This window comes from Fusarium phalaenopsidis (genome assembly GCF_050370095.1).
Source record: "Fusarium phalaenopsidis strain FUZ10S chromosome Unknown contig_32302, whole genome shotgun sequence".
NCBI lineage: Eukaryota > Fungi > Ascomycota > Sordariomycetes > Hypocreales > Nectriaceae > Fusarium > Fusarium phalaenopsidis.
Window position 1 is genome coordinate 3,529,988 of NW_028145405.1, and position 24,260 is coordinate 3,554,247.

Consider the following 24,260-nt stretch of genomic DNA (forward strand, 5'->3'; position numbering starts at 1 on the left):
GAGTGGAGGGGGCCACCCACCGATGGAGCAGACCTGGGGGAACGTGCGACAAGCCCGCTAGGGGCCCTTTAGCGGCGGCGGAGGTTGACGGCCAGTGGGTAACTCCTCTGTCAGGGCGGTGTCCCTCCTGTACCTGTGGATAGCATGGCTGCTAGAGGCGGCGGCGGCAAAAACGCGACAGACCCGGCTCTAAAACAAAACAACAAAACCGCCGGCGCCACTCGCAAGCTACATACCATTCCAGACGGGCAGGCTGCGTCCTTCCATCGTTGGAACGGGAGAACAAGACGAGAACATGTCTGGTGCCAACGGTGAATTCTCTGTTTGTTGGTGCTCAGATTAACATGCGGGGGCCTCGATCGTCGTCCAGGCATTGACGCATTCCGTTCCCACTCATCAACAACAAAACAATAACCCTCTCGAGATCCACGGCAACGTGCTACGTCGTCTTGCGCCCTTGATTCAGTGCCCATCTCTTTAGCTAGACAACTAGTAAACATGGCGATGCGCAGCAGCCTAGGGGAGATCTTCAGGAGCTACATGTCCAATGGTGGCCCCGGACCACAGGTTCCGTCCCATCGTCAACGCCGCCCTTCCAGAACATGTCCGTCCCTACAATTCCCAATCCCCGGGTCAACTCCCTGTGTCGGTGCCGGCCGTTGTAGAGCATTCGCCTCTGTGGCCAGTGTCTTTCTTTCTCCGAGATTCATAGTCCAGACTCGTGCTCATCCTTCTGCTCACTCCCAATTCTCCGGGATCCCCTGGGCTCACCATTGCCGAATGCCCGGGTCTCTAGGGGCCTCGTGGACCCCTTCACGGGGGAGACCGAAGAGCTCGAGCCTGGCCTGGGCTTTTGCGTTCTTTGCGAGCGAGGCGCCAAGAGGGGAGCAACAAATCTGTGAAAAGGCCGCAAATGGCTCAGCCCGCGGCGGCCTTTGACTGACTCTTATGCAGCAGCAAAAGGGGAGCATGAACCGAGCATGCATCCATGCATGCATAGATAGTACCTGAGTAAGCCATCCTTCGTCATGCACGACCAATTCCTTTCATCCACCCATCACATGCTGCATTTATGTACACCTGCGCTTAGCCCGCCATTGAATGAATCGCAAAGCCAGTGGCCACCAATCTGCTCCCTCTCACCATCCGAGTCAGTCAAGTGTCGCTCGCTGCTCAGTGGCCCGTCAGTTTAAACGCTTGACGCCCTCTCCTCTGACTGGTCCAGTCGGTCACTCTTCGCGCGCAGGGATGCGCCCAGGCTTCAAGACAAGCCTGTGAACGGAGAAACGGGGATGCGCCCAGCTCATTGGGCAGCTCCCATCTCGACGGCACAGGGGGGCAAGGGTCAAAGTCTCCATCATGACGTCTCGCTCTGGTTACAGGTTCCCAGGTTGCCCAGCATGAGCATCTCGTATTATTCCTTTTTGTTGTTTTGTTGTTCTTGCCGCCTTGCATGAGCTGCACAAGATTGAACCAGTAACGGTATCCTCCAACTCGATTGGATCTCAACAAGCAAAACAACCAAACTATCCCTTCGCAGCTGAACCCCGGATTTTCTAAACCTCGGTCTCTTGCCAAGGACCCTGCACTACTGCACGACAGGACGGCCAGTTCCATTTTTAGATGCCGCCAGCAAAGAGGCTCTGGCCGCATCCCACGTCCCCCTCGAATTTACCCTCTAACATTATCAAGGACCAGAACGAGGTCATTTGACACCTATAAGCCCTCACGGTGCCGAGTTCCCTCTTATCTGTAAACCTAGATGTTTAGCATAAATCATCGGCCGATAAAACCCTCACCGTTCAAACACCGCCAAAAAGTGACACGAGATTTCGTCCCTTTCTCTTACGAGCCAACTACGCGTGATGTCCTTGGCGGTGCCGCCTGCAGAGCCATATCCTTACGATTAATTCCATCAACCAGCTTCCTTCTTGACTCTCAATCCCGCCCACCATCGCCTTCTCCGGGGAATTTCAGGAGTCTCGCTTAATGCCGACTCACGCATCACGGCGAATCCCTCCAGACACGTCACTGTCTATGTCCTGATCTAGTCGAATTAAGCTCATCCAATAACTGGCCTGTAATTCTCAAGGCAACCCTTGTTATGGTGGCCTGGAATAGGCCATCCTAGATCGCACGGCTTCACATCTCACACACTGTTAGCCCACGACTTGACCTAGCCAAGATAGATCTTGCACAGTTACACACGCTTTAAGGTCCATGCGCCTTCTATCAACCAAGACAGATTCTATCTGCTTCACCATGAAATAGCCATTCTCTTCTCGAAACCCAACTCTCCGAATTCGCTCCGCGCGCTCAATCTGACTCACATTTAATTCCCACGCCCAGCAGTATCCGCCACACCCTTCTCTCCAGTGGTACCTGGAAGAGGTGCATCCCCCAGAACCTCTTCCAACTTGCCATGGTCCTTGGCTTCCTGTACGGCTTCCACCTGCGCGACCAGGCGTGACTCTCCCTTCTTGGTCTTCCATGCCGGGGGCGCTCCCTTCCTGAAGAGCTCTTCCACTTCCTCGATTGTCTTTCCGCATGTCTCGGGGTATCTGTTTCATCCGTTAACTCAGGTGGTCGGATTACTGAATAGGTATCAAGCCAAGGTCTGGTACTCACGTAAAATAAGCCTGAACAGCCGATCCGATACACAAAACACCAAAAATGATGAAGATTTTGTACTGAATGTTCTTGAATCCCGGGGGAGTGAACCTGAGTAGTCATAAGCGGGATTTCGCGTATACAGTTGTCACTCGTTCCACTTACATTCCAAGAGCAAAGTTGAAGAGCCAGTTGGCCTCGGCTGCCATGGCCATACCCGTCGCTCGAGTGCCTGTAGACCAAACCTCGGCTGCGTAAATCCATGCCACAGGAGCCAGGGTGAGTGCGTAGACAATGATCAAGAGATAGCTAAATGCGATGACGGTATAGGCTGGGGAGCCAGTGACTCTCATCACCACATTGGCGTTGCCTTCAACACCTCCGGGAACAGGCACTGAGTAGGCACCGAGCATCGCAGCAACGATGAAGTGACACACCGCCATGCCGATCGAGCCCCAAACCAGAAGTGTGCGTCGTCCAGTCTTGTCGATGAATGGGAACATGATCGATGTGAACAGGATAAAGAGAGCATACTGGACACCCGAGGCGATGAGGTTGATGTTGCCCTGAAGATTGGCCATCTGGAAGACGTATGTCATGTAATCTGGAGTTCCAGGTTAGCTTATGAACAATAGGTTTTCTTTCAAAGTGCTGGTGATAGGAGCCGATCGGGGCAAGCCGGCGCGGATAGTGTAGGTGGGGCCGGACTCCACTCCACCACACGGAGGTCGAACCGGGGCCAAATCAGGCCGGGTCCGATCACGATGTGGTATCCAGACCATGAAACATGAAAAACACCACAACTCCTTCAAAACTTGATCGTTTTCGCTGGTTTGAAGATTAATGTGATAAAAACTCACAGACTATCACGTTGGCTCCACTCATCTGTTGCCAGGCTTGAACAGAAAGTCCAGCCATTGTTCTCTTCCACATCCCATTCTTGAAGAACTTGCGCCAGCCTCCGCCGGCTTCACGCTCAGCAGCCAAGGTCTCGGAGATTTCTCGCCATTCGGCAATCACTAGGGCATCATTTCTGTCTCCTCCGGCTTGGATGTCTGCCAGAGTCTGGATGGCCTCCTCCTCACGGCCAACCTTGGCCAGCCAGCGAGGAGAACGAGGGAGGAAGGGAAGGCCGACCATAAGAACAACACAGGGAATGAATTGGGTCCCCCATGCAGTTCTGAAAGAAGCAGTTCCTGGGATGAAACCGCAACCGTAACCAATGAAGTACCTGAGTATGACGTCAGTTGTTGTCCTAAAGGGGGGATGTGGACTTACATGATCAGAATTCCCCACTCAATAGCCAGCTGTTGGATGATGATAATACGTCCACGACGTTCCTATAATCTGTGAGTACATTAAGTACAAGTTCAAATGTGACAGACGTACTCTCTTGGCAATCTCGGCCAGGTACACAGGAACCTGAGAGGAAGTAATACCAACGCAGACACCATTAAGGAAACGACCAGCCACAAGCATACCAAATCCATTGACGGCGACCTGAAGTGCTGTGCCCACGAGCCACCACAGACAGGCAAACATAATGCTAGAGACTCCTTGTCAACAATGGGCCAGGAGTTCACGCATGGGTAACGTTATACCTGTCACGACGACCCCATTTGTCAGAGATGGGGCCGGCAATCAAACTGCCAAAAACAGATCCAGCAGCCAGAGCAGATCCAATAGCTCCCTGTCTAACACCACTCGGGTTGTCAAAGTACTCAATGTATTGGGGCCGAATGACGAGTGCAGCGATTGACGAGATATCGAAACCGAAGAGCATGCCACCGACTGTGGCCACGAGGGCCACAAAGTAAGTATTGGCTGTAAACAGAGGCATCAGTTAGCGTCAAGACATACATCACCGCTGTAGAACGTACTGATCTTTGGAAGTTTCGCCATTGTAAACCAGTTCACTATACACAAGATTGACCGCCTTGGCGAGGTTGAATGAAGGCATCGGTTCGAGAGAAGAGCAGCGTCGGAGGCGCTCCGGATTTATGCTTCAAGCCGTGGTCCCTGTCTGGGGGCTACAGTACAGCATTTCATCAAGATGCCCATGGTTCCCCAGGTCATCAGGTCGTGTTGACCCGCTCATGATGGGCCATAGAGAGGCTCGGCACTAGTGATTCGTCTTGATACGCTCTGGGCCCGCCGAGACTCAATATGTTTGGAGCCCGATCAAGATCAATCAGCCTTGGTGAAGAGTTTGCTGAGCTAGAGAGTCATGATCCTTCCGAGGCAGATGGAGGGATCAGCTGTCAGCACCGGCTTTTCATAGGCGCGCAAGAAGAGGCCTCCTTGGCTTTTTCTTGTCATAGAAGTACTGATCTCATTGTCAGCATGTCTGATGATCAGGAGTTTGAACCGAGCTTGACGCGTGTGATAGCTCCTGCTGGGAGACGTGGATAACTGACTGGTGTTAGTCGTCACAACGCTGATCATTTTGAGGCTCTTGGCGTCAAGAAACAAGATGTTGGCTCTTGGAAACATTCGGGCCGACTTAGGCACAAGCGATTGGTGCGGATTTGGTAACGGATGGGCAAAGGTGGCAGGGTAGATGTAAAGCTCACATAACGGCATCATGCGGGGGAGACTCGATGTGTGGAGGATCGGTGCACCAGCCCTAGGAGGGAAATCGTGGACTGACAGCGAAGCTCCTGAGTGGGCGGCCAAGAGGCCAGGGTCGCAATCTTTTTCGAGGGTGGGTAGGTTAACAAGAATAAGCTTGCTCACGGGTGAGAGGGCCGAGAGTCTAGAAGTTGTTTCCAAGTCATGAGAAGGGTGTGAAGGTCATGATCTCGGCGGGCCGTGCTTCTCTCCGTGCCTTCCATCCCAAGTGTAGTAGCTTGTTTTCTGGATCTCGTATGAGCATCCCGCGTTTGCCAATCTATCATAGATCATTTGCCAGGTTCTTAATACCAGAACCTTGAAGCGGCCGAGTAGAAGAACACGTCCTCCCTACATCAAGAACTAGGTTGCCAGCCCTGATGCCATCATTCCCATCCCCTAGGTTGCGTGGTATCAACTGTCGCCAATCTGAATCATTCGGAAGCCTGCATGTCTTGGCCTTTGTCTTGTCATACGAGCTGCGCGGGGCTCTTGGGGTTATGCCTATTGCCTGTGAGGGCAATAGTAATAGCTGAGGCGCATAAAGAGGATGTGATCATGTGTCGAATCAGTTGTGACTCAAGACTACTGTTATGAGTGTTTTTAGGAGAATTCTATGTCAAGATCTGCTCGACCAATTTTCATTCTACCTGATAGTATTCTAAGAAACACCTATGTGAGAGTGATTGAATATAAACCTAACGTTGCAGAGCTCGGATAGTAGGCGAAATCGATGCCCTACTCAGGTAGCGCTATCTACGAATACCGGCAGGCTGTGAATCTCTGGAGCAGATGGTTAACAGCTAATCCGGATATCACCCAGTTTGCAACTAGAGGGCAAACCTGTCTTGTGGCGGCCGATTACCCTATGTCGTGGTTCCAAGACAAGGCTCTCTACACATCCTAGTTCTCGCTCACTCTCCCTTGAATAAGACACTGAGACAACAGAAGGATTCGCTGATATGGCGAACGAACGGTCAAAAAGAGAAGTGAAAATGGAGCCTTGGTCATTGCGATCATGTGAGTTATCGGTCGTTATCAACAAAGCAGCTGAGCATAAACAACATCCGCATTCGGGTCATATAAGCATGTCTGATTCCAGCTCCTACATACAGGCGAACGGCTCAAGCACTCAGGTGCACACTCCCTGCTTTGCCGCCAGCCCTGAACAGCATGGAAGCATCCCGGATGGTTCTTCTCACGGGAGCCTGTTGGCTACCGATTGGCTTTATCGCCTATTGGAGGCTTTCAAAATCTCCCGTGCCGAGGGAGGGGGGTCAGGCACATGGCATCCTTCTCCCCTCCAATGCAGCGGATGTAACCCAACCAACGTCCATCGCCATGCGATCTGCCCAGCCATGGACGCAGGTGCAGACGCACACGCGAAACACCATCGCACGAAAAGTCGGTTACCGCGGTGAACTTTAACCCAGCATCGCCCTCGCTATTAGTTTCGTTTTTGCTCATTTATGACCTGCCGAGAGCTTCAGGCGGAGGAAGTTGATCGGGTCCAAAAGACATGGGCAAAAGCTGCGCGCATTGAATGAGTTTATGTTCAAAAGACAAGGTAATAACCACACAACTGACCTGGCCAAGCTTCACGACGACAAAGTCCTCATTCTTGTCAAACATGATGATTGGCGTCTCCAATGTGCAAAACTCTCGAATACTACATCGCCCAGACAACTCACCTTGTCAGCAAACCTGCCTCACTTTTTACTGGCCCCGCCTCGCCTCTCACACCCCCGACGATGGGACTCACAACTGCCTGCACATGCCGCAGGGGCTCGCCGGAGGCGCAATATCAGTGGCGACGGCGATGGCCCGGAACCCGCGATGGCCGCCCGTCACGGCGGTGCCCAGGGCGACGCGCTCGGCACACGTACCCACGGGGTATGACGCGTTCTCCACGTTTGCGCCGTCGATGAACTGGCCCTCGCTCGAGAGCACCGTGGCCCCGACCCGGAACTGGCTGTACGGGCAGTAAGCCGTCGCCTTGGCTGCCGTCGCGCGCTGTCGGAGCTCCGAGAACTCGTTCGGCGTGATGCCGTGCTGCTCACAGATCTCGGCGGTCCTGGCGGCGTCGCCTTTGGAAATAGTCTCTGGAGTCTCCATTGCAGTTGACTTTTCTACGCTGTTGTTGAAAGGGAGTGATCGAAGGGAGAAGGGAGGGGTAGTTATGTGTTACCCAGCTGAGATGAGATAGGCCGGGCCACGTACCTATACAAGGAAGGTGCCGTCTCCCGCGGTGCGGGCCGCCCTTTATCAATGACATCCATCATCTCCGCATCGGGCGCCTCCGTGGCTGCGGGGCTGAAGCGCCGAGACGACGGACCCTCGGCCGCTTACCTCTTATCACCCCTCGGCAGTTAGCAACTGCACATGATCATGAACAAAGTCAGCATCTTTCAGTCCTGCCAAATCCATATGCATTATTAGATGGTATCTCATATCCTGTGGCCTCCTTGTTTATTGCTATCATGACCATCATGCACCCACGCTTTTCCTCCCCAGTAGCCAATCTCATTACAAATGCCTATGTACAAAAACTCCAAACTCGTCGCTCATGTAGATCTGCCCAGCTACCTATAAGAGACTGGTGCTCGAGCAAACGATAGAATATGTCCTCGTTCCATTTACCTTTCCTTCCCTTTGTTTCACCTCCTCTTCCTCAACATGGCTCAATCTTATCTCAACTCGTCCCCCTGTCATGTCAGAAGGCGCTGTTGGACTTGAACCCCTAATAAAATCCATCAACACCGCCCAGTCTGCTTGACGTTGAGCTGACTGTTGGTGTTGACTGGGCTGAGCTGCTTGTGTCGCTCGGCGTGGCCGGTTCCACCACCTGGCTTCGAATCGACGTTATCCATTCATGCTGCAAGAGTTCAACCGCCGACGAACGGTTTCGAGGATCCCGTGCGAAGCATCTCTTCAGGAAGTCGATTCCTTGCGGGCTGAGCTGGTCAGGGGGCGGGAGCTGAGGTGGGTTGCCTTGGGCAATGTTGTACATGATGGCCCATTCGTTGTCGAGCTGTGCCCACGGTCTTCTTCCAGTCGCCATCTCTAGGATAACGCAGCCAAGGGACCAGATATCAACTGCCCCAGGCTTACCGGGATTTTCGCCCTTGATCACCTCTGGTGACATGTACATGGGTGTACCAGTCATAGACCTGTTTGGCACCGATGTTTGCCGGTCCGCAAGCGTGCGGCCTTGACGAGCAATCACCTTGGCTGCGCCAAAATCCACATACTTGATGATACCATTGTGGTCAAGGAGGATATCTTTTCAACGGTTAGTATTCTCCGCTCTGGTGACAAGTCAGGATACGATACTTACTTTCAGGCTTAATGTCTCGATGGGCAATGCCGCTCTCGTGCAGATAGACAAGACCCTCGAGCAACTGAAGAGCATACACCATAATCACCTGCTCGTCTTCGATTCGGCCATGCTCCAGTAAGTTGGCCAGAGATCCCCCTGAGCAAAACTCCATAAAGATGTACACCCTATCTCGGTGAACTTCAATGCCGTAGTAAGACACCACGTTCGGGTGGTCCAGGACCTCGAGCACGCCCATCTCTTCCCTGATCGCCTCGGCGATTGTCGGGATGAGCTTGGGATCCTGCAGTCGAATCTCCTTGACCGCCATCAAGTGGCCTGTGTCGAGGTTCATCGCGGCGTAGACGTTGCCAAACGTTCCGCCTCCCACAAACTGGCCTTGCTGCCAGCGCATAGTGACGTTGGTTGCAGACGACGAGAGATATGCCAGCGATCGGTCGACTTCGTTGTTACCTTCCAGTACTCGTCCGACTCCCTGTCTCTCGGCCACCTTCTCCCGTCGATACTCGTCCACTCTCTCCAACTCTTCCATGCGCTGCTCTGTGATGCAGCGGGAAGCCTCCTCGTCGTTCAACATCCTATTCTTGTCAAGCTTCCTAAACTGCCCCACCAGCGCTTCGATTCGCTCCTTCTCGGCTTGGGCCGCAAGGTTCGATCTGGCGCCCATGATGTCGAAGTGCGAGATAAGCAACGACATGCACCCTGCAACCTTGGAACGAAGCTTGGCGTACTCATCCTCTCCAAGTGCCAAGATGTGACGTCCTCGCGTCATGCCCATTGCGAATTCGAGCGCAAGGACAGCCCAGCGAAATGTCTTTCGATCCGACGCGATACAGTCATCGCAGATGAAACTCACCCAGTCCAGTGCGAGCTTGGTCAGCTTGAGATTGTTCATCTGCCGTCTGTTGCTGTCCATATAGAGCAATGATCGTTGACCAAATTCTGTAGCAAACACAAAACATGTCTGAATCAATTCTTGGCAGTCTTTGCCCCGGGCTTGCTTCCTGATGATCTCGACACTGTCCATGAAAGTGTTTGAAAGCTTGTATGCCACCCTCCTCAGCTCGGTCAGCCTTGTGTTGACTTTGTGAATGTTGGATCTCGACTCTTGCACAAGGTCAACATGCATATCCACCGCGTCGAGGAACGCCCTTCGCGCATTGTGCAGTGTTTGGGGGCTAGAAGCACAAAGTCGAATGTGACCTCGCTTCAAGTCGATGTTCTGATCTCGCAATGGCACGGGGATTGTTTCGCCGAACCAGTTAAGCGGATCTTCAGGTCGAAGAATGAGTAGGTATTGCTCCCCGAGCTCGTCAGGGATCTGGTCCTGGGACGTTATGGCCATCATAACCTGAACGTCCTCGAGCCTCTCCCGTAGGTGAGGGGATGCAATGACATATGTGTTGTCCTGCTCAAAAACTCCGGTGTCCACCTGGAAGTGTGCAGAGGCAACCAGCTGATCGTAGAATTTCTGCATTGTCTCTGGGGTAAACGAGATGCTGTAATCCGACGCATGCTCGTAGTTGTCACTCAACATTCGGCTGAATCGTTGAAGCATTCGTTGACGAACGCGAACTGAATCAAGGCAAGCCTTGTAACGCTTGCTCATCTCTGTTGCGCTCTCCTTGGGCTTCGCCTGCAACTCCTTCTCGAAAGTCTGGCTCAGTCTGTTCAAAGCCTTGAATGTCAACGAACTGAACTGCTCCGCCACTTCGATGTGACCACGCTGCAGATGGCTGCCGATTTCGTTGGCAAAGTCCCATTCTTGGAATAGTAGTTCCGCTTCCTTGAACGTGTTTTTGTTGCCGCTCAGTTTCCAGTTCAGCATCTTGAAATAATACTTCAGCGCTTCCAGCACAACTTGGTCGAAAGACTCGTCGATGCAAGGGGGCAAGTCCCATCCTGGCTCTGGATTCGCGATGGAGGTGCATTCCAGCTTGATTCGAATGGCGAACTTGAGCAGAAGTTGGAACTGAGATATCATCTGGTTTTGCATCAAGGGGTTTTGCTGGGCAGATTCCTTAACTCTCCGAGCATAGGCTAAACGTGTTCGAGTAATCTCTTCGATAAGGCGGGAAGGGAAGCTGATAAGTGTGAGGAGTTCCTCGAGATACGGTGGAAGATGCCGCTTGCGGAAAGGGGCGGAATTCCTGATGAGCGTGCCCTTGGCTTTGTTGATAACAGTCGATATAGGCACGAGCATACCCTTCTCGTCATCGTCATTGTAGAGAGATTGAAGTCCGTCCTCCTTCATGAGCCTGTCCAGGAATGAAGTCTCGTCGTTGCTGATGCCGTTGACAGCGGGAGACCTTTGCTTGGTCCGTGTAAAGTCCAAATCATCGTTGCCCACCCATTTCTTCAGAATAGAGAGCTCGGTGTTGATCATTTCGTTTGTGTTGTACCACGAGATGATTGCTTCGTGCGCTTCCTTGAAAGCCGGGGAATCTGCCGCCTTGTGTTCTGCTGCGAGCGCAGACCAGGAAGGATACAGGTTCTCGCACTTCTCAATCTTCTTCACCATGTCCTTGACTTGCTCATATGGTGGTTTTCCAACCTCACTCTCTCCTTTGACTTCAAAGTTGATAATCTCTTCCAGCGTGCGGTCCAAGGTAGTTCGAGCTTCCTCAAGCATACGTCTCTGGACAGGGACATGTCTTCCGCAGACCTTGGAACGAATGCCTAGCCATAGCTCGGTTTTGTGAGCGGATTTGCCGGCCTGCTGGTCGGCTGAGCCAATCAACCGTTTCTTCTCTTGCCGTACGACGTCTCCTGTCAAGACAGCCTCCAGCATACCATGCCACTCGAGCCTCTCGCGGTTTTCTGGGTCTTTTAGGTCTTCGTCTGTGGGTTGGAGGTTATCATTCCCATAAAACATGATGGTTTCTTGATCAAAACGATCATCGTATGGGCCCTCTGATGACGGAGTCTCCCCTTCCGAATCCGAATCGTTCCCGTTCATGCTCGAATACGATGTAAAGTATCCACCGCTATAGTCTTGCCGGAGTTTCTGGACATATGCTCGCTCCTGGGCGCGAAATCTGCTCTCGGTCTTTAGCGGGCGTGTCTTGGATGACGATCGGATGGACTCGGTGAAGGATGGGGTTGCTTGTGGATGGCCTGGTTTTCTCGACGTTGCCGGATTGTATGTGCTCGAGGGCGTCCTCGCAGGACCCAGCGGCCGCTGTGGCCAACTGCCGTTGGGATATCCGGCGCCATCATCACCGGTGCTGCCTCGCTGTGACTTGGGGTTTCCGTTGATGACGGTCCCAGGATGCAGTGAGGTCAACGATCCGGTATGGCCCGATGCTTCTGTGTACCGGGACAGTGTGCCCAGCTCGTCTTGACGCTCTGTCGCATGGGGGTCGCCATTGGATTCGTTCGCACCGTCGTGTCGGTGGCTATTGATCTTTTCGCAGTGCTCGTCTTCAGTGCCCGAGAACCGTACCCCTCGCGGTGATAACTCGGTCATCCTAGTGCCTTTGTCTGGGCCAGCACCCAGGTGGAGGTGGAAACCGATAGCCCCTCAACGCGGCGTGTGGACTCGATGGCAGAAGAGGAAAAGGAGTCGTGGATGGCGATTAAGGGCCAGCATGTAGAGAAGTGCGCTTCTTCTCGAGATGCCGGGCGGACGGTTTATGATAGATCGAGGATGGCCATGGGGGTTTGAAGCTCGGGGGAGCTTCCGTTGCGTTGCAGGCAAATCGAGATGAATCGCATGGAGGAGTGGCGACGGAGTGGGCTCCATCAGGCTCGCTCAGCAGAGAAGCGCGCGCAACCAACGCAAATTTACGCCTCATTCGCGCTTGTGATTGGCCTCTCCGCGTGGCTCGTGCGGCTAAGACCGGGTTTAGCTGTGGCTGGTGGTACCACCTTATGAGAGTGTTGCACGAGCTCCCTGTGGCTGCTTGCTCCTTTCCATGCTATCATGAATGAATGGCATTGGATTGAGCCTTGAAAACGTGGTAAACCGTTAATGTGCACCAATACGGTTGTGTGTCAAGCGGGCCTTGTTCGACGGGTAAATATTCACCTGCCAAGGGTAAAATGGGCCAGTACAGTAATGCGACCGATACTACCACGTGCCGCATTCCTTTTCCTCAGACTCCCAATTTGACTATCGCTAGACATTGTGAAATGTTTTGGGTGTCTACCTATTCGATGACATGTGAAGAGGCGCCCATTTTTCTTGGGTCCGGTTGGACGGATTGATTATCCTTCCATACAACCTGGTTGATGTCCCTGTCCTTATGGTGGGTGCATGTCGTATCGATGTTGTGGCACCTCGCTTGACACATACCGGGAAGGTCGATCCTTGCTGCACCTGATAACAAGTCCAAATAAAGCTACCCAAGCCCTGGGCTCCCCATGAGCCACTTGTTGTCACTATCGGTCAGTTACCTCGAGTTACCCTAAACATGTGGGTAGTCCCAGTCGGAATAGTGACATGTATCATATTGACCATGCTATGACACACCAATAAGTACTGATATAACAAATAATAATGGGAGAATTCACAGAATATGGAGGGTTTCATCCGCATGGGTGTTCACCACCAGCATGTAGTTCCATGACTGCACTGTGGTTATACCAGCCATGAGTTAAACTGCAGGTGACTCAAAGGAGATGGTTGCCTCCATAATAAGATGCAACTCACCCAACGAGAGTAAATATGTGTGAATAGTTATCACAGTTGGATAATTCCTGCTGCTGTGATACTCCCGAGAAATAGTTCTGACAGTCTAGCTCTGGACATCGTGCTGGGACTTACAAAGTAAACTGGTTTAGAGCTGGAGGGCTATGGTGGCCTTCTTCAACCACGTACATTTCGTAGCACCCTAAACACTATCTTCAAGAGTGCTTAGTGACGGACTGGCCCTCAGTTGGGGTGGCCCACGCTCCGGTGCGACTTCCAACAGCTGCTGGATCCAGTCGGGAACCTAGGGAACTCGTAGCGGACGGAGTCAAATAAGGGGATCCGATAATTGCCATGTCCTGAATAGGACGTGTTATCTATAATAAATGAGGATGCGTGCTGATGTAACTGACGGGGCATCCACGGGTTCTTCTCCCCGAGGGAGGTAGGTACTGCGCTCCATCTGTAGGTATAACTGGATGTTGAAGGTCCTTACTTGCACCTTCAACCAGCTTCCCCACCTCAAGATCACACCAAACTCCTGCCTGCAGAAAACCTCCCATTACACTCTTGGCTAATACGTCACTTGAGGACACAGACTCCACTGCAAGCTCACCAAGCGTTGCTGGTCAACCGGTATAATAGAGACAACAAACCGAAAGTCGGTCTAATTCGTACCGGAGGTAATCCGAGGTTCATTCACACATCCAGAACTTTTGCACCCAACATCCATGTGATCAGGTAGACTGCAGCGACGACAACCACCGACCTGGTTGCTGGCACGAAGCGAACGTGTGACGAGTCATCCTGCAGTCTTGCAGATATTATCCAATGTCGGTCTGCAAAGTGTAGCAATAGCAGAATCGCAACTTGCCGATATAGCCTCGTGCGACTTACTAACGAAGAGCAAACAATACCGATTGGGATGGCGCCTCAAGCCTGCATGAACAGAATTGCACGAGGGGCGATCAAAAAAGTCCGAGCGAAACACGATGGACTCGCATATTAACGCGCAGGCAACTGGCCTCGAGTCAGTTGCAGAGTCCGTCCCTCTCGGAGCCTCCAAGCCGGCAGGCCGAAGCACCCGGCACGCTGCGCTGCGTTGCGCTGCGCGGGATAAGACCACCTGGGTGGTTCGGTCAGAAGCCCTCCAGACACCGACCGTCGTGTAGCAGATGAAGCGCGAAACTCAGGGAACTGTAATTTGTACACTAATGGCTTAGATGAAACTCTGGACAGCGCTTTGACCTGATGCCGCTGGCCCGATCCGGTAAGGAGAGGGAAGACAAACAAAAGATTTTGGAGACAGTCGGTGGCTCGGATCCCTTCTCCTTGGGGCACCTGTTTCTGGGCAGATACGACCAGGTCGACTGCTGGCCCCTTCTCACCCAAGTCCGTGAGCCCTCAAGTATCGATTTGTCTGCAAGTGACGGTGTTTAGAGTTGAACGTTTGATCTTTTCCACGTGGCGACTGCATTTTTGGCATCGAATAGTGGCTGGTGAGGGCCACGCTAGGTGGGTATGGGGACGGCTTCTGCCTCTGATCGACATGGCACGGCTGTGGCTGGCGACATGGGCGCATTCCATCAGTCCAGGATATCCTCTACTCGCGTGATTCAATCTCCCCGATCCCTTCTCCGAGCCCGGTGGGGAGCCTGGCATGATATGAGCATCGGTTGGAAGTTTGTTCCCCTTCGTTTCTGCTAGACCACCTCAAGCGCCCGGCCATGGACAACTCGTAGAGGTACTTCCAGGGTTTGTAGCCATGCCGTGGAGGCTTACGGCCGTGGCGGGCTCCGTTGCGAACACCACGCGGCCTGGAAAGCCAATTCGCGCTTGGGTAGCACCAGCACCAGCAAAAGCCGAGCTGTGTCCACACTGACACGCTTCCAGCAAGGGTTGAATGGAATTGGAAGCTTCTGTCGACCTCAACGGAGCTTCGCTTCGATCATGGTTGCTCCTAAACTAGTACGCGACGCCGTCGGACATGTCCTGCCTTGATGAGGGCCAATAGTTCAGCGTTAGATTGACTGAGGCGTTGTTTGGCCCAGATGCACCAAAACCTCACGTCATGATCTCGAATCCACAGTCAGCATCTCTTTGGTTATCTCGAGCTGAACAAAGGAAGATTGCGATCCATTTTTACCAACAAGTCCCGGGACGAATCTGCTTCTCGATGAGCAAAGCCTCAGCGATATCGAACAAGGGAGTGCCCTGCAGATGTTGGCATTCAGCTTTGATCACTAATATGCATTGTTTGCCATAACGCCTGAGCTGAAGATCTTCATGGCCCTTGGCGCACCTTGAGGCGCTCCAGGAGGGTATCCTGATTCATGAGGCTACTCGGTCGTTGGTTCCAATAGACCTCTTGGCATGCGGTTAATCTCATCGAGATGATATGAAATCGGCGCAAAGGGACCGTATCCTGGTCATCGCGGATACTCGCGAGGTCCTGGTGGATAACCATGTTGCTGCCATGGCCAATGCTCGTGTATTAGTTGGTCATTGCACCTCAATCAACATGTCCGAGGGAATAGAAGCCGCTTTGTGACCGGACTAGCAGGTCAAAGCTGTCAAGGCTAGCCGGCTCCATGGCAAGCGTCGTTCTCGTTGCCTTCCATGGCCTGATCAGCCGAGTAAAACGTGGTTGGTGCATTTGGTGAACCAGTGCTGCATGCTGCTCCGCTTGATCAAAGGTCAATCAATGTTTGCATCAACCCACACTAGAATCCTGCTGGTGTGCATGGAAGTCATCGAGGTTTTTCTTTTTGCAGCTCTCTAGCGATGCAGGTAAAACGGTACCCGTAGTGTGCCGTGGCGATGGAACCTTGCACCCTGTCTTGTGCGGGGCATCTTGCTAGGCCGTTCCTGAGCTTTGAGCCCGGAATATCAAGCTTGACGAGGGAACCTGGGTGCGAGGCTGCGCAGTCTCGAATCCAGGACAGGGTGCGCTGAGGTGAATGAGGCCGTGGAGCCCTCTTGCGTTGGTGACAGAGGAGGAGAGGATGGTTCTGCCTGGACTGGGGCATCCGAACAGGCCCATGGGTGCAGTTGGCCGGTGGGTTGATGAGGAGACGAAAGCTTTGGTGATGCCGAAAGCAAGAAACCAGACCATGCCAAAAAGATGCCGCCGGGCGTGGGGTCGGGAGGCCAAACCCTGGCTAGGGCTGACCAGTCTGATGTACGAGACACAGAAGGAGAACCATGTTCTGTAGGTACCCGAAGGTTCGCCTCGCTGGCTGTCACAGCTTGGTGGAGAGCCAGAGGTTCACCCCGGATTTGGGCTGGATTTGACATGTCAAGCAACCGAATGCCTCTTGATGTTTGGCCAGCCTCTGCTAGGCGATCACACCGAGGGTTTCGAGCCAGTGGAGCCAATAGGCAGTGTCACCGTCTGGTAGTCCGCGAGCGTGCGTGGCAACCAGGGTTGCTGGCGGCCCAGGGCATGGGCGGTTTGCTGATCGGTGTGCTTGGGCCGTAACTTGATACCAACACCAACAGCCGACCAAGATAGATCACGGGGCGGGAGTTGGTGGGCAGCAGGGATAAGGTGAGGACCAAGATGCAGCACAACGAGACGAGACCTGAAGATTGAAGATTGAAGATTGAAGATTAGAGGAAAGTGAGAGACCAGATGTTTGCCTCCGAAGGAAGCTACCAAGGTACCCGAATGGATATTCTGTGCTGCATCCTAGCGTGCAGAACTGCAGCAGCAGACTCACCCAGGCCAGGGCTGATTTGCAAGGGCGGTACGATGCAGGAAAGCCAAAGCGACGGATGGATGAAAGCGGAGGTGGAGATGGGATGCTGCATGGAGGTGGAGGCGGGAGTGAAAAAGTGGAAAGCAAGGCACCACCTTTGCTTCCAATGTCCTTCCTCAAAACTTCGCCGTTGACAGGAACAAGGAGCGAGAAGCAAGGACCAAGGCACAGAAAAAGGGAAGCTACGGATGAGTGGACAGTGGACACTCGCTCATGCCAGCTCTAGCTCCCTGCTCCTGCTCCTGCTTCGGCTTCCTAATAAGACGCACTGATCTCAGCGAGCAACTGGAAGGGCCCCTCCGACTGGCTTGCCCAGGAACATGTACTCCATCTAATGGAGGAAGGAGAAGGCACCGTGCCACGGCATCCGCAGCTTCAAATTTGAGAGCCGCCAAGACAGTCCACCACCATCTCCACCGCCAACGCCCAACCCAACAGATGCAAGGTCTCGATGGGCGGACTGCCTGCTGGCTGCGTACGCTTCAGTAGGTAGTCCCGTCATCAGCAACTTTGCCAACCTGCGACGCTAGCGACCCCTGCAACCTCTTGTCTGAAAAGGTTGCTGAGGCCCTTCCCTTGGCCTGGGTTCTGGGTGCTGGGTGCTTGGGGCATCATCGTGCCCTGCAACACATGGATGGATGGCGGAATGTGGTGAGCTCGGTTGCACTCACGGATCTCCTAGTCAGGTATGCCAGGCCATTGAGTGCTCAGTGTGCGTGGTATCCCCTTGCCCAGAGGTGCATCCGAAGCCGGTGCTGTGCTATGCTGTGTGCAGTGCTGTGCTGGCACTGCAAGCTCTCGCGGGCCTGAGATAGGTCCTCTGCAAGCAATTTGCATGTGTCCGGCATTTGGGACTCCAGTACTACTGTACCTATCGATAGAGGAGGCCGATCCGAGATCCCAAGGTAAGGATTCGCTCGCCACGACGACCATTGGCCGTTGAAGAATTTGAGACTCCCCCTTTCCCACCCCCTGGTTTACGAGTTGAATACCTAGGATAACGCCCGTGAATCCATTCCAATCGAGCGTCAAGATGCCGGCGCGTCGGCAGGGAAGTCATCCGTGGCTCCCGACCCGCCCGCCTACACAAGACGGGCCAAGTTCCGGCCGCTAGAAATTCGCATCACGAAGCGCAAACGTTGAACATCCAAGGATCCATCGCCAGAGCCACTCCGCCGTGGCGCTGACCCCAATAGTACTGGCGGCCGATGGAAGACTGGGAGAAGGAGGGCAGATACAGTATCATGGCCGGCCCTCAGGGTGCGGGAAGGAATCCCACCCCACAGAGTTTGTGCAACTCCCACTGTTGACGCCATTGAGACGCCATCCCAGCGGGCGGCGGTTCGGGCACCGGAGGTACGCGGCATTCTCTTTTTTCCCTCTTGACGGCCGCCGTTTGTTGACGTCTAGGGGCATTGAGGCGGAAGTCGGAATGCCCTCTTGGATTAATCCGGCTTGCTGGGCTTGTGCAACCCCCTGGAGGAGCAGAAACATAGGCAGAGCAACCCTTCTGTCCGTGGACGTTGCGGATGGATGGCTGATCGAAACAGCAGCGTACAGGGATGCAACAGAGAATGGAAGTCGAGACTGGAGCTGATGGTGCGTGCCCTGGCGTCTACTGAATCGCTCGCAGCGTCTGCTCGACTCGCCCTGCACATCCCATCGAGGCGGCCGGCGTCCAACAGCCAGAGCTCAGCGACTGCACCGCACAGGACCGCGCTGCACTGCGCTGCACGACACTGCGCTTCTGCTGCTCCATGGGATGGCTGCACTGCACCTCACTGATTGAAGGGTACGTCGGCTCCCGGTACCACCGCTGCGAGCTGGCCCGTGAGTGCTACCCACTGCAACCCTGTGGTTCGAGATTTGAAGCCCTTGAGCAGGCCTAAATTTCCCCCCACCAGCTCCAAAGTGACGAACCCGCTCCACTCGCCGTCACAGACCCGGACCTGGCTGGAACTCGACACGACATGGCACACGGACAGATCAGACCCTGGGCCGGGCAGAATGTCTGGTCTGTCCTGTCCTTTCCTGTCTGTACTAGCTGCTTTCCTCTGGCATCCCCGTCCGTCTCTCTCTGAAGCAAAGGCGTCATTGCTCCCCGACCCAGACACGGGACATGGCACGGTCTCATCGGCGCCGTGTCTTAAGGGACCCTCTGTCCCCGTCCCGATCCCCCATCCACAACCATCGCCAGTCCTCACAGGCTTTACATCCATTGGATCCAATCTCATCCAATCCAACCCATCCCACCCCCTTCCCCGGTCCCTTTGCGCCTGTCCAGTCCTTCCTTTATTTAAGATTTCCCTGATAAAGCAAGCCAACCCGACCTCTGACCTACGTCAAAAGCTTGGAGCCCACCATCTCAGTCTCAACTCTGCTGCAGTCCGCGGCCTGTTATAAACGCCACCACCTCATCTTTACCCATTGTCCCATTTGATACCGATCCTCAACGACATCAATTCGTTGCAACACCTAGGAGACAGCACAATCTTGGGAAGCATTTGGTGGCTATTGTCGGCGTTTTAAAATACTCGTCTCGCGCAATACCACGACCAATTCCTCCGGGTTCTTCCTACAGGCGTAAAGCTAAATCTCCGTCCTCCGGTATGACTGCACTTCCCCCTTAGAAAGCCATGCATTTTTTTTCTCTGGCAATTCCGTTCTAATTTTGCCTCGCAGTAACGTGTTTTCTCTGTCACCATGTGCGACTTCACCAAGAACTACTACATTTACACGTCCTGCACGGATCCTGGCACCCATTTCTGCAAGACGTCGACCGATGGCAGTCGAAAGCATGCTTGCCCAAAAGGCCCCCATGAGCGCTACATTGTGCTACCTGAGAGCTGCCCGTTGTGTTGCGGCTGAAGCTGGCTGGCTGGCTTCTTCCATCTACTTCACAAAGATTGAACCCGCCCGTCGAGAAGACCGTGCTATCGACTCTGGTCAATAGGCTCAAGAGCACGAATGTGCTTCTTCGAGCTTTAAGGTACTCGGACCGGGATTTCAACATGAAAATGTCGTCATTGTCAGCTTCAGCGGCGGGCCCCTTGACGGCAGACAGGAGAATGTGCTGAGGAACTGCCCTCTCAATAATGGCTGGGTATCGTGCTCCCCGGACAAGGCCTCCTACGATCGAATACCAATGGCAGCCCGGATGCCAACAAAGCTAAGCACCAATAACTTAATAATGGACGAGGTGTTCGAAAGGGAGAGCCACGACAAGGCAGACCTGGATTCGGTATTGCCTCTGGGACTTGGCTTTGAAAGTTTAGACTTGTGCTTTTGCCTGGAAGGCCCGTATTCAGCAGGATCTGGAAATTGTATACTATTCTGGCGTATTGGGTTATCTGGGAAAGAAAGGGATACATGGGATATCATTGTATTTGTGCTGAACGACCTAGGTCGGGGGGCTTCTTCGAATGGCCAACCCCATGGAATAGCAGGGCAGGCATCGCTCTACGGTGTTAAAAAATATTGGAAAATGATAGGAGTTTCAAGTGTCATGTAGGCTACTGTGGATGGCCAATTGTCGTTGTTGGAGTGCAGAAGGGGTTTGCAACCACTTCGGTTGTGTCGAGTGAACTAGTGTGAACAGATATGTCAGCATGCTGGGGACGTCTGGCTGGCAGATGTGATGTTATGAGGTTGGTAGAGACTGGTATGTCAGTCAGCCATGGCGCTTCCCACGGGCATCATATCATGGCAACACTTTTTGATATTGAGGAACAGGGCTGTTCCTGGCCCGTGGTCTCTTTTGGCTGCATCTGGGATAACATGAGCGTCCATCACGAGACGGGATGGAACTGTACTGTTGGTCAGCCCCAGAGCCCCTCCCACCCTTTCCAGTTTCTGACAGCTCGCTAGACAAGCCTCCCCCACCCCTTTGCCGCAGAGGCACGTTGACGACCGAGACAAGAGGCAAGAAGTGGGAAAGATCAGAGGACGGACATGACCGGGGATAAGTTTCAGACTGCGGGGAGCGAGGGGCGGGAGGGGGGAGAAATAAGCGCGACGGACGTCTTGGCGAACTGGGTATCATGACCCGAGGGTGCCGCGCGGGAGGCTGAGGATGTACCCTCGGACAAGGCGACCTAGACCCTGCTGGGATAGATACAGATAGGGATAGGGGGAAAGGGACCCAAAAAGGCGACAGGAAGCAAGGCAGGGCTTTTTACTCTGCAGTGCAGTGCAGTGCAGGAGAGGTCATCCTGAAAAGCCAGATCTTGCCAGATATATCCCTGCAGCCACCGTCTCAGGAGAGCCAATGTTTCGGGGTCGCTTAGACTTCAGATGAAGTCGTCCCGTGCCGTCACTTTCTTGGCCCGTTTTCCCTCGTTTTTTTTTCTGACCTGACGGTGCCCCCTCACTCCCACCCCCTGTGGCACCCGTTTCTTTGGCTGGGAACTGGGCGCGGAATCAAGGCTTGCGCGCCGTGTTAGTGCCACGCCCGTGCAGATGGGGGGAGCTGGAACCACGTACCGGGCTACTTACCTTATCCTCGCATAAGCAACGTTATATCCGTAGGTATGTGACGGGTAAGACAGGGCGGGCAGGCGTTGAATTGACTCGTCAGTTTGTATTATTGGCAACCTGCGAGTAAATTGCTGCGAGACCACAGGGCGACCCAAGCTGAAAAATGCCGGCGGGGGTCAAGCTACGTGCCGAGCCGCAAAGGACAACGACTCTACTTAGACGAAACACGCCGTCCGTTGTCTGTGGGTTGAGTACCTGAAAATATTGTGCAGTCTGCCAAATTGGAACGTGCTCAGAGTAATCTCGTTGGTCAATTCAGAGGCCGCACGTCATTTATTTCTGGAACACGGCCCAAAAAGTTACTCGGGATGAAGACGCCAGCCTGCCTGTGGTGGGGACGGGCTTTTTGTCTTTAAAGCTGAGACGAGACCTAGGTATTACGAGGGCCCGCAGTCCAGGAACGAGGCTCAGCGTCCACTCGTTTAATAGAAGCTTTGCAGGATCTTGCATAAGGAGGAATACACCCCCTTTTTTGCCATTGCTTGATTCAGAGTGCGGTGGAGAAGCTCGGCATATCAGATTGTGCAATATTCAAGATTCGGCATCTCTGCAGCCCTGCTCTCATAGATGCAGCGGGTATCGTATCTAGTAATCAGATCTACATAGATTGTCTGAGCTTTATGAGATGCGCTCTGAACCTCGTGTCAATGGTGAAAAAAAACCTTGTCCTTGACATGTGAGGAGCGCATGGGATGTGCGTGGTCCAGCAGCGGCCCGAGCCTCGGGAGAGAGGACGGCGCGACTCGGCCGAGACGCGTGAGAGAAGCGGGACCGACCCCAGATTCTCTGCTTGTTTTTTCGAGACCCACCCCGAGCCGAGGCACGCACGCGGCTCCGCTTACGTAGCCGGGGTTGGGACGAACTCCATCTCACCTCAGCTGAACTTCCTCCGCATTCATTCATACTTCATATATCGCGTCCTTTTTGGCATGGTTTTGCGTGTCTTGTCTCGTCGTTTCTTTTACCCCTTTAATCAATCACATATATAGTCTGTTATTGTGAAACCTGTCCAGCCACAATGTCTGTTCCCGAGTCAACCTACCTCAGCCCGGTCTGGAGAGATGGGATCTTTGGTGAGTTCCCGCCCCGTGGTGCTCATGTGAAACCGTCCAAGTTTCTCATGCTGACTGTCTCATAGATGGTCGCGTTGTCTTCGTGACTGGCGGGGCCGGCAGCATCTGCAGCATGCAGACGCGAGCGCTGGTCCGGCTGGGCGCGAATGCATGCATCATAGGGAGAAACGTCGAGAAGACCGAGGCGGCAGCCAAAGACATTGAGACTGTGAGGCCAGGGGCAAAGGTGATTGGAGTTGGAGGCTGCGATGTTCGAAAGGTGGGATTGGCCCAACATCTGGGTTGGCTTGAGTACTGACGGTCCTACCTTAGGTCGAGAGTCTGCAAGCTGCTGCGGAGCGGTGTGTAAAGGAACTTGGGGGTATTGATTTGGTCATGTAAGGCGTCGTCCTTGAATCAAGATCTTTGCTGCTAACAGAGACAGTGCTGGAGCGGCGGGCAACTTTGTTGCGCCGATAGAAGGCATGAGCTCCAACGCGTTCAAGTCGGTTATGGATATTGATGTCTTGGGCACTTTCAACACGATCAAGGCCACGATGCCTTACCTACTGCGCAGCTCAAACCCTCGAATTATTTACGTTTCAGCGACATTCCACTACACGGGCATGCCCCTCCAGGCGCATGTCTCAGCAGCCAAAGCATCCATCGACTCGCTCATGGCATCGGTGGCCCTGGAATACGGACCACGAGGAGTGACGAGCAACGTGATTGCGCCGGGAGGTATCGAAGGCACCGAAGGCCTGGCGCGACTGGGCAGTGAGGAGGTACCCGAGCGCAAACAGTACCTCAAGGGAATTCCTTCTGGCCGACTTGGAATGGTGCGGGATATTGCCGACGCGACCGTGTTCCTCTTCAGCGAAGCCGGAAGCTACGTTAACGGACAAGTTCTGGCGGTGGACGGCGCAGCGTGGAGGCGCCAGGGCGCCATCAGCGTTGGAATCGACGTGAACATGGAGTATCCGGACTACCTGCTCAAGGGCGAGTTTTCACAGAAGTTGAGGGATCCGCGAAAGAATGGCAAGGCGAAGCTGTGAGGTTGGATTGATGATATATACAGGACTCGCAATTGATGTGCGAGGTGATTTTGCCATGGGAAGATGGATAGAGAGAAGTCATGTTTTGATAGAAGAGAAGAGGCCGTTTGGCTTATCAGCAAGACTAGGATGAGGTAGACGGAGATGCGGAGATGTTTATATCGCACGATAGATAAGATCTGGTATGCACCCTACTCGATTCTGACATCTCCGGTGATTCATGAGCTGATGCCCTTTTTGGGAGGATCACCACCGGCTATTCGGCACCAAACCCTCAAGGATGGGGGAAGCCATTGAGCCCCATTTTTGAAAGAAGCAGCAGATATTTTTTCATACAGCATCCGGACTCAAGTTGACTCACATGTTTTACTAGCTATTGACGAGGTGAATGGGGCAGAGGAGCAACCCGGCCTTGCACCGATAAAGTATCCCGAGGAATCCGGCCTGTAAGACGGCATCGATGATCAAATGCAACCGCGAGCCGGCCGATGTCCAATCACCCCCGAGCCGATGTCCGTTGGGATGCCAAGAAGATCAGTGCCGGGGCCGAACAGGCTGCATTAGCGGCCGCCATAGCAAGCCACACTCACTGAGGGGAGAGCTTGTGAGCTTGCGAGCTTGATTCAGGCCATGATGATACAGAGAAGAGAGGCAATAACCTTGATT

General features: G+C 53.6%; 4 protein-coding genes across 4 annotated transcripts; 1 reads left to right on the plus strand and 3 right to left on the minus strand.

The window, feature by feature from the left end:
* Positions 1 to 2,332: 2,332 nt before the first annotated feature.
* Positions 2,333 to 4,512, minus strand: LRP88_08463 (uncharacterized protein; the record flags this gene model as incomplete). Its single annotated transcript, XM_083244968.1, has 8 exons — positions 2,333 to 2,561; positions 2,629 to 2,721; positions 2,776 to 3,214; positions 3,471 to 3,841; positions 3,889 to 3,950; positions 4,000 to 4,156; positions 4,212 to 4,434; positions 4,491 to 4,512. The coding sequence occupies 8 exons, from the start codon at positions 4,510 to 4,512 to the stop codon at positions 2,333 to 2,335; spliced, it is 1,596 nt and encodes a 531-aa protein (XP_083099462.1).
* Positions 4,513 to 6,978: 2,466 nt separating this feature from the next.
* Positions 6,979 to 7,335, minus strand: LRP88_08464 (cytidine deaminase; the record flags this gene model as incomplete). The annotated part of the gene is made up of 1 exon (XM_083244969.1): positions 6,979 to 7,335. One exon carries the CDS (start codon positions 7,333 to 7,335, stop codon positions 6,979 to 6,981), a length of 357 nt encoding a protein of 118 aa, XP_083099463.1.
* Positions 7,336 to 7,960: 625 nt separating this feature from the next.
* LRP88_08465 (mitogen-activated protein kinase kinase kinase) lies at positions 7,961 to 12,026 on the minus strand (the record flags this gene model as incomplete). The annotated part of the gene is made up of 2 exons (XM_083244970.1): positions 7,961 to 8,502; positions 8,558 to 12,026. The coding sequence occupies 2 exons, from the start codon at positions 12,024 to 12,026 to the stop codon at positions 7,961 to 7,963; spliced, it is 4,011 nt and encodes a 1,336-aa protein (XP_083099464.1).
* A 10,479-nt stretch (positions 12,027 to 22,505) lies between these two features.
* On the plus strand, positions 22,506 to 23,594 carry LRP88_08466 (SDR family oxidoreductase; the record flags this gene model as incomplete). The annotated part of the gene is made up of 4 exons (XM_083244971.1): positions 22,506 to 22,560; positions 22,626 to 22,819; positions 22,873 to 22,937; positions 22,985 to 23,594. 4 exons carry the CDS (start codon positions 22,506 to 22,508, stop codon positions 23,592 to 23,594), a joined length of 924 nt encoding a protein of 307 aa, XP_083099465.1.
* Between the last annotated feature and the right edge of the window lie 666 nt (positions 23,595 to 24,260).